The sequence below is a fragment of the Mytilus californianus genome, unplaced genomic scaffold (assembly GCF_021869535.1).
Source record: "Mytilus californianus isolate M0D057914Y unplaced genomic scaffold, xbMytCali1.0.p SCAF_6, whole genome shotgun sequence".
Taxonomy (NCBI): domain Eukaryota; kingdom Metazoa; phylum Mollusca; class Bivalvia; order Mytilida; family Mytilidae; genus Mytilus; species Mytilus californianus.
In genome coordinates this window covers 101549015-101563397 of record NW_026262712.1, presented here as the reverse complement: position 1 = coordinate 101563397, position 14383 = coordinate 101549015, and the positions used below count along the sequence as shown (strand labels likewise).

General features: G+C 32.6%; 1 protein-coding gene and 1 long non-coding RNA gene across 5 annotated transcripts in view; one reads left to right on the top strand and one right to left on the bottom strand.

The window, feature by feature from the left end:
* Nucleotides 1-6962, top strand: part of LOC127706772 (uncharacterized) — a 27525-nt gene extending 20563 nt beyond the window's left edge. For both annotated transcript variants that reach the window (XR_007984561.1, XR_007984560.1), the window contains exons 3-4: nucleotides 5893-5974; nucleotides 6268-6962. This is a non-coding gene — a long non-coding RNA (uncharacterized LOC127706772). The remainder of the gene's footprint in view (nucleotides 1-5892; nucleotides 5975-6267) is intronic.
* The window catches only part of LOC127706758 (solute carrier family 45 member 3-like), a 26637-nt gene extending 12254 nt beyond the window's left edge, over nucleotides 1-14383 (bottom strand). The window contains exons 1-2 of one of the 3 annotated variants that reach the window (XM_052211423.1): nucleotides 14231-14383; nucleotides 12998-13059 (exon numbers count right to left, since the gene is read on the bottom strand). In XM_052211423.1, the coding sequence (XP_052067383.1) occupies nucleotides 12998-13014 (17 nt within the window). In that variant the 5' untranslated portion in view covers nucleotides 13015-13059; nucleotides 14231-14383. Of the gene's footprint in view, nucleotides 1-5551; nucleotides 5884-12997; nucleotides 13060-14230 lie in introns of those variants that run through there. The other 2 variants (XM_052211424.1, XM_052211422.1) reach the window with 2 other exon arrangements.

Genomic DNA, 14383 nt, shown 5'->3' with positions numbered 1-14383 from the left:
ATTTATAATATCTAAATTGGATTACTGACTATTTTTTCTATATATCTCATGCTATGTTAAAATTATTGACATTACCATATATTATTTACTGCATCTGTTGCTAGCAAATATATTTATAATGCCTATACAGCTGTGACAGAACAGTTTAGTAGACCTTTGTAAACTTTAGGTGATGAAGTAGATTTCAGCCCTGATGTTTCATCAATGGAAAATCATTAGGCTAGAAAAATTATAGTACTTGTGGTTCACAGTATGTTGAAATTTAAAACAAGAATATGGCCCTGCCTTGCTGTGAACCAAAGACATGACCAGTACTGTTTTTTTTTTCAGTAGGGATTATACTGGTTTTTTTAGACAGGTGTGTCTGTAAAACATATTTGAAATACATGTATAAAAAAATTGTAGTCTGCAGACATCTTGAAAGATATGACATTACAAACCATATACATGGATTCATTTTCCTGTGATTTTGTAAAATACTGTAAAATATCTCATAATCAAGACCATCATCATGCACATATCAGATACAAGTCCAATTACCCTACCATTAAAAAGTTTATACTCTCTAATTATCTCACTAGATAAAAACTAATTATTTGAACAAACAATGGTTTTATCTTCTAGATTAAAAAAAAATGCAGTAACCTGTAATTATGTAAAAATGAAAAGATACCTAACTGATAATATGCCTATCTTTGTTAAAGGTAGAATTATTCTGCCAAATAAAAAAGTTCTAGATTTAATACTGTAAGATAAGGTAGGTGGACAAACTATAAAGACCAAATATCATCAAGCCAATTAGGAAGTTCAAAAAGAAAACAAAACCCTGACAATTTGCCAAACTTTGTAATATGTAGAGAAAATCTGAAAAAAAAAATTTAAATCTGAGATTGATTGATTGTTGGTTTTTAACTATAAAAATAAAGAGATGTGGTATGATTGTCAATAAGACAACTATCCACAAAAGTTAAAATGAAGTGGACGTAAGCAATTATAGGCAACAGTACGGCCTTCAACAATGAGAATCAAAGAGCTGAAAGCTCTGAGGAAAAATGACGCCACTGTCTCTAATATTGTGATATTTTTTATGCAAGTCTTGATTTTCACAAACCGTAATTAGTTTAACATTCCAACATGTCTCGTAAGCATATAATTGATATTCGTATATGTGTGTGTTATGTGAAGATGACAACTGGCTGTTTTTTTAGTACAAATGTATAGGTCAAGACTACCTGAATGATCTACAGTATCCAATGACTACTGGCTGTTTTTTTCTATAAATAAATAGGTCAAGACTACCAGAATGATCTACAATATCCAATGACTACTGGCTGTTCTTTTGTACATATAAATAAAGACTACCTGAATGATCTAAATTATTCTAAATAATGTGATTGTTGTCTTGCAATTACATTTTTCTAAATCAAGAATATAGACTACTAGTATCCTTTTCAAACCAAATGATTATGAAGAGCCTGTTATTATCAAGCTCTTATACCCCACATACATATACTTATTAAATAAGTTACTAGTGACCTAGTTATTTCTGTTACTTGAAGCAAATTATATTTCTGTAGATTTAGACAATAGTATAATATTGTTTTACTAGTTTTATTTCACCTTGAAGATTAGACAAATAGGGATACTCCTTTGATTTTTTATTTCATGTCAGTCAGGTCGCTTTATATGAAACCTGAAACCACTTCTCTGCCATATTGTTATTTCATAACAACTCTGCCCTTGACCATGTTGACCCATGTAATTGATATTCATTCTTTAACCATATATCATAGTCAGTTAGTTTTTGATTTTGCACTCCCACACCACCTTTCAGGTCAAATGTCTGTCTCCATTTAAGTTAATGACATTGAACAATCATGGTATTAAACACAATTTCAATAGTGATAATGCTGTTCTAGTAAGTCACCATATATTCAACTTGGGTAGCATTCCAGTTATTGAAATTTGTGTCAGATTAGAACAATGATCTAGACCTTTAGGAATGGATCTTACAATTTAATATGGAGCCATAGTATGGGACCCCTACACGGTAACAAAAAAAAAACAAGCTTGAAAGGATACAACGTCAAGCGGCAAAATCTATCACCAGAAATTACAAGTGAAGAGAGGATGGACGGGATAGGTCTCTAAAATGCTTGCCTAACTGGAACTACAACAAGATCTCCAGACAAGACGAACAAGGAGTTGAAGCCAGAAGTTAATATTAATGTAAAAAGTAGTTGAGGGGCTGATTCCCGCTATTGAACCATACTGTCATTCTATAATATTATTGTGTAAGTATTTCTGTATTGTCCTTGTTATTGGTCCATGTCTTGGTGTACTGCTGGCCGAGGACCAACAATAAGGCCAATACAGAAATACATGTAATAGTATCTTTATTAATTAACTACAGTGTTACAATATTTTTTTATTTCATTTCACAAGAGATAAACATTTTACCTTGAAGTGGAACTATCCAAATCTCAGTTTCTTTTTATAAGATGCAATATCTAATGATTTGGTGCCGTTTCCATGTATCTTCAGCCTGTTCTCATCTGATGAATTTTTCTACCCTTTCCAGTCACTATAAAGTGTTACAACTTTAATTTAGACACAACACATAAATAGTAATTGGAAAGGTACTGCCATTGCATGTGTAATGCAAATATATTTAAAAAAAAATAATGTAAGAGTTGAAATTGATACAACTATCCATAAGCAAATTGACCAAAGAACGAAGATTTGCGCAATTACAGAATGCATATGCCTGGTTCGGGTTTAAAAATAAAAGACCGTTTACAAAACATGAGAAGCGAAAGTAAACAGTAAAAATCGATTTGTACCATCGACATGATGAAATTATGAGGTCGTCAAGAAATGAACTTTGTGATAATTTACTCGTTCCCCAAACCTGAAATAATTCCATCGTCTACTTTCAAAATGCTTTTCAAATGAATGGGACCGTCTTTAACCCAAAACATATGCCATACTGAACGTTTCAGCTTGTTTATGGTGAGTAAATAAAAACTGCGTCGTACAAACAACTGTTTACTTTCAGTTTGAGTTCATCCTGACTTACGATCTAAAAACTAGAGACGTTCCGAAATCCTGTTTTGGCCGGATCAGAACTCGGCCAATACGGAAAAAAAATCTGTATTGGCCGAAAGACATCTTATATTGCATATGCAGTTTTCATCATATTAAGTACAATAACAGTGTAGTTAATTAATAATGAAACAGTTACAGACTCTGCTGCTATAACTTTGTAAACAAAGATTCATACGCACCGCGTGGGTATAACCGTTTTACTAATTTCCGATTATTAAAATCTTCGTAAATCTGGATAAAGACCAGTTTCTATCCAATGGATATCAAAATGATTCCGATTATTACTTTTTTAATGATTGTAAAGTTGAAATGGCATGAAAGGCTGACATTATTTAGGAGAACTATTTTGTCTAGCGATTGCTGATCATTGGAGGGTAAAAAGTCCAACACCATAACAAAACGGATCTATTTATCATGTATACATACCGATTGTTTACGATTGTATGACATGTGCATAAAAGTGAAAGCTCGAATAAATATGAAAAATATAACAAAGGGATAGCTCCAAATACCATTTAATAACAAAAAACATATGGACAGGTCAAGATATCTTTTTGGTAAATAAAATAACGTATGTAAACTGGTTCCGTCCGACTACAACACTTTGTTCGAGTGTAGCGTAATACAAGCAGATTCCAGTTAGTAATAGTATGTAAAATAGTAAATATGAAACCGAGTGCGGTAGGCGGAGGCATAATCAACTTCCGTTAGTTCTGGTCAATGGTATCGGAAACATGCCGCTGATAGCGTCATTTTCCAAAAATCCTTACTGTATAGTTGGCTATAAAAGGCCCCGACATGAAAAATATGAAACAATTCAATTGAGAAAGCTAATGGCCTGATTTTTAACAAAACAATTTAGGAAAAACAAATATGACGGACATGAAACACTTTGAGCACTATTGGCTGTATCATGGAGGTTCATTTTTATTGTTGGAGGAATCCCTGAGTACCTGGAGAGAACCACAACCGTAAGCAGAAAAACTAACAATCCTCAGGATTGGTGTTGAACCTACATGCCATGTGCAGGATTAGAACTTACAACCTCAGTGTTAACAGGCTAGTGATACAGTAGGTAAACTATTTACACCACTAAGTCACTGAGGCCCTCTAAAACTAAGAGAAGTTAGGCAGACAAACCATGTACCCTTTTTGAAGATGGACAGACTAGGACTAAAACAATAAACCTTGTCTTTTTGTCCCTAGGACAAACTTCCCCCCACTTATTTTTCCATATTTAATGCATGTATGTTAGACAGAATATGTTAAAATAGTCATAAAATGAACTGAGATTGAAAGAATAAATTGTTTGACCTAATTAGAACCTTTCAAAATTGAGATATCAAATTTTACCCAAAGAGACTTTCATTCTCCAGTATATACATGTAACAAAATTCTTGCTCAATTAATGATTTAAAGAAATTAATGTTGCCAACTTAACACATGTATCCCATATCCAGCCCACTATCTATTGTACAGATAACATGATAATTGTTTAATCACTTTTATTTATGATGACTATGTTGACCTTCAGATGAATTTAGCTTACTTGTGTTGCTTTCTCAGTATAGAGTACAAATATAGATTCCTGGTTTTAAGCAAATGGTAAGATCAACTTTACAGATTTCATCAAAATTCATGTTGATGTCTGTGTTTGGGCAATGTCAGATGAATTCTTTAAAAACAAAGACGTTTGTGAATTTAAAATACTTAGCATTTCAGAGTCAGTTAAATTGCGAATGAAAAATAATACCAAAATTGTCTATGTCTTAAAAAAAATACCAAATTCATTTGTGTTCACTATGAAATGGGAGACTTCCTGAACTATTCTTCTGTTTCAAATAAAGCTTCCCATTTCTTAAAAAATTCCTGTTTGCAAATCTCTCTAAAATAACTTTTATATTTTTAGATGTTGAATATTAGATACTGGTTAATCAGTTATCACAAATAAGTGTCTTACACACAAAATATATTTTCACCCAGTCCATAAAATAAATGATTCCACAAAAATTTCATTTGGAACAGGTATTTTTTCACTATTGCATCTTTTAAATTATTTTACCATTCACTATCAACATTTTTCTAACACATATTCTTTCATTAATCAAATTTTCTGCATCATACATCTTGATATGCATTATTTACTATGAGCATACAATAACAGTTGTAGGATCTACAACAGTAAACATACAATAATAAGTACCAAAGTAGAATTTGTAAAATTGTGACCAAATATATTTTTGAATTAAAATTTTGATCAATCTTGGTTGTATGCTGTAGACTTACTTCCCTACATATTTTTGTCCAATATAGTGTCAAGGATTTACAATCTTTAAAATGTAATGTATGCCCTTGAGGCATTAAGTCACCTATTGTAACTGGTGTCTACTTAGTGAAAAAGAGTGATTTTTCTGTAAAAAAAATCTTCAAAAGTGGTGCTCACCTCAGCTTCAGGTTTCTTCCACTATCATTATCCATTTTAAAATACATGTATTGTCTCGTTAGGTCACATTGCCCTTTGCTGTTCGTTGATGAACATTTTAACATGTATTAAACAAATTAACAGACATGCTAATTATAATGAAACTTGTCACAAATGTCACTCAACGTACAATTCTAAAAAGTATCCATCGACCAGGTGTAATCCAAATTAACTATCAATCACGTCAAAGTTAATATTTATTCCATTAGAGGCATGTAATCCATTTATAATATTTATATATCTCTTACTTATCAATCATAAATTAATTTGGAATAAATTTCTGTCTACTTTTATCATTACAGATTTTCAGTTTAATATATGACCTAATTGAAGACACAGACATTATATGAGAACTTGTACAAAATACTGTGGGACATGTTAGGTGTAAGTTTAATTGTACCATTTATTGTTAACCTTTTCAAATAGAACACATTAATATGCTTATATATATTGTAATCTGATCCCTTTTTTCCCTTTACATCATGTCTTCAATACTTGATGAGATAAAGAAATATTTAAACATCCATTTTAAATGAAGGTTAATTAAAGCAAAACCTTGATTTTACTGTCAAAACATCTTGACGATACTGAATATTGATAGAAGTCTAAATCATAATTTGTTCGCTATATTTATAAAGTATGCACTTCAATCAATGTGTTTTTTTTTTTCATTACAGGGTAAAGAATATTTTCCAAGCTGTCTCATAATGTGACTTGATTGACATAAATCATGTTGTCAAATATTGTAAGAAAGAACCATTAAGGACTTTTTAACTTCCCATACATACATGTGGCGAAATTTTGAAAAATTGAACAGGGATGATAAACAGCTGTTACTAAAATATTGAAATAACCAAATAAAAAAAAATAACACAAACAATTTACGCTCTTTTAAAATTGTCATGGTGACAAACACTACAAGTTTAAATTATGTCATTAGGCTGTTAACATTTTTTTTTGACAATATTTGGTTGTTGCAAGGATTTTTATAGTAAGATATATCTTACTATATAAAATTTTTCCTTGGTTGTTGAATATGGAAGTATTTTTCCAAACAAAAATAGACTAAAATAAAAAGCTCCGCTGGGCGCAGCTTGATACGACCGCAGAGGTCGAACCCTGAACAGTTGGGGCAAGTATGGACACAACATTCAAGCTTGATACAGCACTGAATTTGGATTGTGATTAAATATTTGACACAGCATAGGTTTCTGACACAGAATGAATGTGGTCTAAGAACTTAAAATTTTTAATTTACCTATTCAAACCATATCATTATTATTTGCTTTTATATATAAATCAGAAATAACCAATTTAAAATGGAAAATTTTAAAGAAAAAAAGGAAAAAAAATCCCCCCCCCCCAATTTTTTGAACCCCCTTATGATTCATCGTCCCCAAACTCAATCCCAGCCTTCCCTTTGTGGTATGGTACCTTGCAGTACAATTTCAGAGAGATCCATACATACACTTGAACACAAGTTATTGTCTGGAAACTAGAAAAATGCTTATTTTTGGCCCCTTTTTGGCCCCTTATTCCTAAACGTTTTGGGCAATTACCCCAAAACTCAATTCCAGCTTTCCCTTTGTGATATGGAACCTTGTAGTATAATTTCAGAAAGATCCATACACTTACACACAAGTTATGTCTGGAAGTTACAAAAATGCTTATTTTTTGCCCCTTTTTGGCCCCTAATTCCTTAACTGTTGGTACCATAACCCCCAAAATCAATCCCAACCTTCCTTTTGTGGTATTGAACCTTATGGTAAAATTTCATAGAGATCCATTCACTTAAACTAAAGTTTAGAGTGCGAAAACCAATGTGTCTTCGGACGATGACAACGTCATACCAATATACGTATAAAAATATCAATAGTAACAATTTTTTGAACATTTCAATTCTAATGATATTCAATGGGCATTATTCTAACAAGTTGTGACAATATTTGTGTCTTTCTGAAAAAGTAGCTTTTTTGATTTCATACCACCTTTGGAATTTTTATTTTCAAAATTAATGTCATTTGAGCTAAATAAGGTAGGCAGTTAAAAAATAATCACTAGATCAATGAATATTGTTTTATAAGAGTTATAAAATACAGCTGTCTCCCTCTTTATATCTTTATTGAGTTAAATGTCAATGACAGGGTAAAGGCTGTTATGTAATATTTCCTATACTATAGATTTGTCGCAAGTTTTTATACTAATTTAATGTAAATACACACAATTCAATTTAATAGCTGCAAAATTGGATGAAAAAGGCTACATATAAAAAAGTGTCTACCAAAATAAGTTGGCTAACAGTACATAGAAAACTTGATTGTTTACAAGGAAATTTTGTCTTTTAAAATATATGAAGGTAATGTTGAAAATATCTAGCTTTCAAAAAGGACTTTGTTGAATCTTTATGACGTCCAATAGCTATTTACTATAGTGATTCATAACAGAAAAGGAACAGATCTGTCCTAGCCAGGCCCAATAAATACCAATAACTTGACAGTGTACTACATCACCATAACAAACTCATTTCATTAAATATTTCTCTTATTATGCTCATCTACATTGTACATGTAGTTTGGTTTTATATGTTTAAAACTGAAAAAATGAATTCATATATCTTTAACAGATATCATTTAGTTAAACCCAGATATATTTAAAGACCATTTTATTAAATAGAAATATGTCTTTTTGGAAGAATGTGTGGTAGTGTAGTGAATAGAATAGAAAATTAGAACTGTCAACAAAAATAGACTGACATTCAAATCAACTTAAGGATGTTCGCTCCTCTGTTTCAAAATAACAAGCTTTTTAAAAGACTGTTATATATTGATAGTATATAAATAAAGAAACTAAAAAAGCAGGAAAAAATGAAGGGTCCGTGTGCTTGTTTTCGAGATATAAGCCATTTAAAATTTGGCGGGAAATAATTCTCTCTAGATTTTTCATACATTTAACATTGGCACCTTTTTTCTTTCAAAAAGATAAAAAAATAACAAGGATTTTATAAGATTTTCAAAGATGACATTTTAAACTATATGTAATCAAATTATGGAAAGAAAAGTAGTGGTTAGTGGGCAAAATTTTTAATGGCACTACGTGGAATAAACCAGAGGATTCCGAATATCTGGCAAAAATTCAAAAACAAGAGGAGCGAACATCCTTAACTTATCCAAGACTTCAAAAGAAATTTTAATACTCCAGAAACAGTAAATACAGCTATTAAAGGGATAGAACTTAAATCAATTTCCCAGTATTCCTTAGCTTGGCTACTGAGACATGATAGAGAAAGAACTAAGTAGCCCAGCCCAGACTATCACGGTCAGTGCCCATTGCTAAATAGCACGAATAGAACAGCAAATTTTGCGAACTCTTTGGATCCTTACATTAATAACATAATCTTTGTCACAAAACATACAATATTTGATTTGTGCCCTTAAGACAAATAGGTAGAAAAACTATGGGTCTGCTTCATTCGTTCTAGTTTGGGCTATGCCCGGTAAGCACTATCACATGACCGGGTTAAACGAGTTGAACCGGCTGAATCAGCTGAATCAAAAATGGCGACTGAAGTACACATTTATACTATTTGCTTTCTAAGCTGTCAAATATTAAAAAAATGGACCTTTTAATAAAAATTGTATGTACAATCTTTTTTTCCAAAACCTCATTCATCATAAAAACGTGTCTCGGAGATAATTTTATCAATTCTTAAAACAAAATATAGTGTAGAGTTCCATTATCGTCATAGTGGACCATTGCAGTATCACATTACAATATAGTTTGATTGAAAATGTTACAATCTACAACTTTAAGTTTCAACATTTTACCTTTCAATACGCTTTCCGCCATTCTTTTTTACCTGGCTGATTTCTTGCAGGTGTGTCAAGACCAGAAAGGGCGGCATATACAGATATGCGCCTGCAGTTGATTTCTTAGCAAATGAAGCGACTGTGCATATTCCAGAATTACCAACCAGGCTAACCGTGGTTAAGCCGCCTTGGCAAATGAAGTACTACCCTTAATATTTTTAGTTGACCATGACTGGATGCAGATACACACCATCATGTAAAATAAATGGAGAATGTGCCCATGGGACACAGATAATGCCCTCGCTTGCATTTCAAGTTATAAAGGGACATAACTAGAGAACTGTAAAAGTGACACCACCCAAATTCGAACTCGATCTGTGTTTTATTCTTATGAGCATTGTGTATACGTTTCATAACATTTGGTTGAGGCAGAGTTAGAGAACAGAAACCAATTTTGAGACATATGTACGGAGGTACAGACAGAAGTACGGAGGGACGTTGACGGACAAGGTGAACACTTAATGCCCCCCCCCCCCCCCCCCCCTGCAGCAGGGCATAAACAAAATTTATCCGTTTTTTGTGTATAATTTAGGAATCCAATACATAACAGGAATCTTGTGGGGAGCAAAATTTACTCTTACTTCAGTCAATGATAAAATATGTATATCTATCAATGTACTGAATTTGTAAACTCAGTTTAAAGTATCTAAGTATCTAAGTATATGACTATATGATTATCATGTTTTTTTTCTTCCCTTCAACTGAGACCACTTAACACATGGGGGAACACAAATATAAATATCTATCCCCCCCCCCCCCCCCCCCCGCTGCGGCAGGGCATAAACAATATTTATCCGTTTTTTGTGTAATTTCGGAAGCCAATACATAACAGGAAGCTTGTGGGGAGCAAAATTTACTCTTACTTCAGTCAATGATAAAAGATGTATATCTATCAAGGTACTAGAATTTGTAAACTCAGTTTTAAGTATCTAAGTATCTAAGTATATGACTATATGATTATTATGTTTTTTATTCCCTTCAACCGAGGCCCCTTAACACATGGGGAACACAAATATGAATATCTATCCACTAGCTAGACCACCTTTAACAAGGACCCCTTAACACATGGAGGAACACAAATTTAAATATCTATCAACAAGTTAGACCACCTTCAACTGAGACCCCTTAACACATGGAGGAACACAAATAAAAATATCTATCAACTAGCTAGACCACCTTCATCTGAGACCCTTTAACACATGGAGGAACACAAATATAAATATCTATCAACAAGTAAAACCACCTTCATTGGCTTCAACTGAGACCCCTTAACACATGGGGGAACACAAATATATATATATCTATCAACTAGCTAGACCACCTTCAACTGAGACCCCTTAACACTTGGGGGAACACAAACATCAATATCAATCAACAAGCTAGACCACCTTCAACTGAGACCCCTTAACACATGGGGGAACACAAGTGTAAATATCTATCAACAAGCTAGACCACCTTCAACTGGGAGTCAGACCCCTTAACACATGGAGGAACACAAATAAAATAAATTGCTTCGCTGAGCACAGCTGGATACGACCGCAGATGTCCAACCCTGAAAAGCCGGGCCAAAATGGACACAATATTCACGCTTGATACAGGTCTGAATTTGGATTGTAACTAAATTTTTGACACATAATAGGTTTCTGACACAGAATAACTGTAGTCAAAGAACTTCAAATTGGTTATATGATTTGAAGTTATATTTAATTTATTGCTTTTGTGCAATACACTATGCTGTTGCGAATTGACCCCCCCCCCCCCACCAAAAAAAAATTATTTTACCCCGGTTTTTTGCTTTTGTGCAATACACTATGCTGTTGAATATTAACCCCCCAAAAAAAATATTTGAAGAAATTTTCTCTTAATTTCTGAAATCTGAAATGAGAAAAATTGTCCCCCTCCAATTTTTTTCACCTCCCCCCTTTCCCTTATTCCCCCAAAAAATTCTTTCCATCAAGATATGGTCAGTATCTCAATTCAAATTTCTAATGCAGTTTGCAACCAAAATTACCCATTTAAATACATCATAAGTGTTTTAAAATATAAAATGACATACATAGTCATGGCTAAAATTAATATTAATTAATAGTCACTGCTAAAAATAAATTGACAGCTAATCACCTCAAGACAATCATCATTTCTTAATACATAATTTACAAGCAGTGTAAGGGAGGTAATCAAACAGTGTTCTTTAATTTGAATTGGATTACCTCCCTTACACTGCTTTTAAATTGTCTCAATTGTCCTTTAACCAGAAAAACCCTTGTTTTTCCCCTAATTTTGCCCCTAATTACTAAATGGTTTGAGCCATAACCCCCCAAAGTCAATCCTAACCATCCCTTTGTTGTATGGAAGTTTGCGTTATTATGTCAGAGAGATTCATACACTTTAACACAAGTTATTGTCTGGAAACTACAAAAATGCTTATTTTGGCCCCTTTTTTGGCCCCTAATTCCTAAACAGTTGGGACCATAACCCCCAAAGTCAATCCCAACCTTCCTTTAATGGTTATAAACCTTGTGTTAAAATTTTATTGATTTCTATTTACTTATACTTAAGTTATTATCCGGAAACCATCTGTCTTCGAACGACGCTTACGACAACGACGTGATACCAATATACAACCCAAAATTTTTTAATTTTTGCGGTCGTATAAATATCTATCAACTAGCTAGACCACCTTCATCTGAGACCCTTTAACATATGGAGGAACACAAATATAAATATCTATCGACTAGCTAGACCACCTTCATCTGAGACCCTTTAACACATGGAGGAACACAAATAAAAATATCTATCAACTAGCTAGACCACCTTCATCTGAGACCCTTTAACACATGGAGGAACACAAATATAAATATCTATCAACTAGCTAGACCACCTTCAACTGAGACCCCTCAACACATGGGGGAACACAAACATAAATATCTATCAACAAGCAAGATCACCTTCAACTGAGACCCCTTAATACACGGAGGAACACAAATATAAATATATATCAACTAGCTAGAACACCCTTCGCCAGAAACCCTTAACGCATGGAGGAACACAAACGATTTTTTTCACATTTCCTGTATAAATACTTCAGCATATACCATAGCTCTATAATATATGTCACAATGTTTGTACATTGAAGACTTATGGGTCTACAATTCAGCTTTTCAAGTGAAGAGAATTAATTTTTAATTTCTAAATCATATACTGTCTTATCTAATTTGCATTTAATCAATTAAGCTTTTTTAAAACTTGCATGAACTATCAAATTGAGCATATGAACATGCACATTTGCATTAATTGGCAGTTATTATCCATATTTTTTTCCTTCAAAGGATAATGACTGAATACAACATTGCATATGGATAAGCTTTTGAGGAACAAATGTAAAAGTATTTTTAAGATCAAGAGACAGCCCAAAAATATCTTTAATGGCTTCGGTAACATTTTGAACTAGTTTTAGCTAGCCTATATGTATGGGCTTATCCAAATAACTTGATTTCACCTCCATTTTGTCCTAGGGTATAATTGATATAAAAATTCTTACCCTTTTTTCTGATTCATTATCCATTAATGGTAAGATGAACATTTTCAAATTTTCATGAACATCTGGAAATAAAAAAATAACTGTGAAAGTGGAATAATAGTTAGAAGTGTATGTCTTCCCTGCATTTGCAGAAAAATTTATGTACTGCCATGTTTATACATTTATTGAGTAACATATAAGGATATTTTTGTTGTATTATGTTTGTATTTTTATAAAACCATCACATGTAAATAAACATTGATAAAAGTCATTAAAAACAAATTTTATTGTAAAAAAAAAAGATGCTTAAACATGTTAAATAATTCCTGTGAAAAAAAGCTGTTGAAGGTGCCCAGAAATATATTCATAGCATAATTAAGATTTGAAAAATTTCATTTAACAATGGTAAAGAACAATTTCCTTAAAAATATTAGTAAACGTATTTCTGATAACTAAAATATTTTTGACTAAATTAATTTTGACTAATTAATAATTAAAAATATTAGTAAACGTATTTCTGATAACTAAAATATTTTTGACTAAATTAATTAGATGCAAACCGCTGAAATGTAAGTAAATAACTTTGAATAGACCGATCAATGTCCGGTTCAAAATAGTTTACCTGTCATCTGAACAGGTAAATTTCAGCTGTTCGACAACTTATTAGCCTTGATTAAAATGAGAAGGTATTAAAGTAGGGGTTGTTTTGATAGTACTTAATGATCATGTCACTTTTATGACCGGAAATGTGTGGCTGACAAAGGTAAAAGGTTGGGTCAAAAAGATCACGAATTATGTTAAAATGACCGTCTCTTAAAAAAACCTTTGAAAACTAAAAAGTAGATGACCGTTTCATGCTTTGCCCAGCCGAACTTTTACCGGACATAATACAAATGTCCGGAATATATTACCGTTTTGGAAGCCTTGATCTCCAGATACCTTTGCATCAATGTATTAGATACGATTAGAGACTTTTAATATTGACCAACCTCTATTATAAAGTGTCTTGTCATTTCAAGAAGCAAAAGAGAACAGAAAAAAGTCAGTATTCAAAACAATTTTTTTGAAAAAGGAGATTGAAATGGAACCATCTAGAAGACACTAACTAGTGTGCGTTAAGAGCTACATTCATGCAGATACAGGCATAGAAATATTGCTGAAACTGTCAAACCCTCTTGCTCTGACACAGATCCGCCCCTCCCCCTCCTTTTTGCTTTACCGAACCCCTTTTAAAGGCTTTTTTGTTTTACACACCTTCATCAAATAAAAGTGAGGAACATTTGGTCTGTTAGTGTTGTTGAAACAGGCTCCTATTTTGACTGTTTTCAGAACTGCCTAAATAATCAGTGGACACCGACATCGGTCTTCAAAACAAAGTTTGACCACGTCCGAGTGCTTCTACTCGGA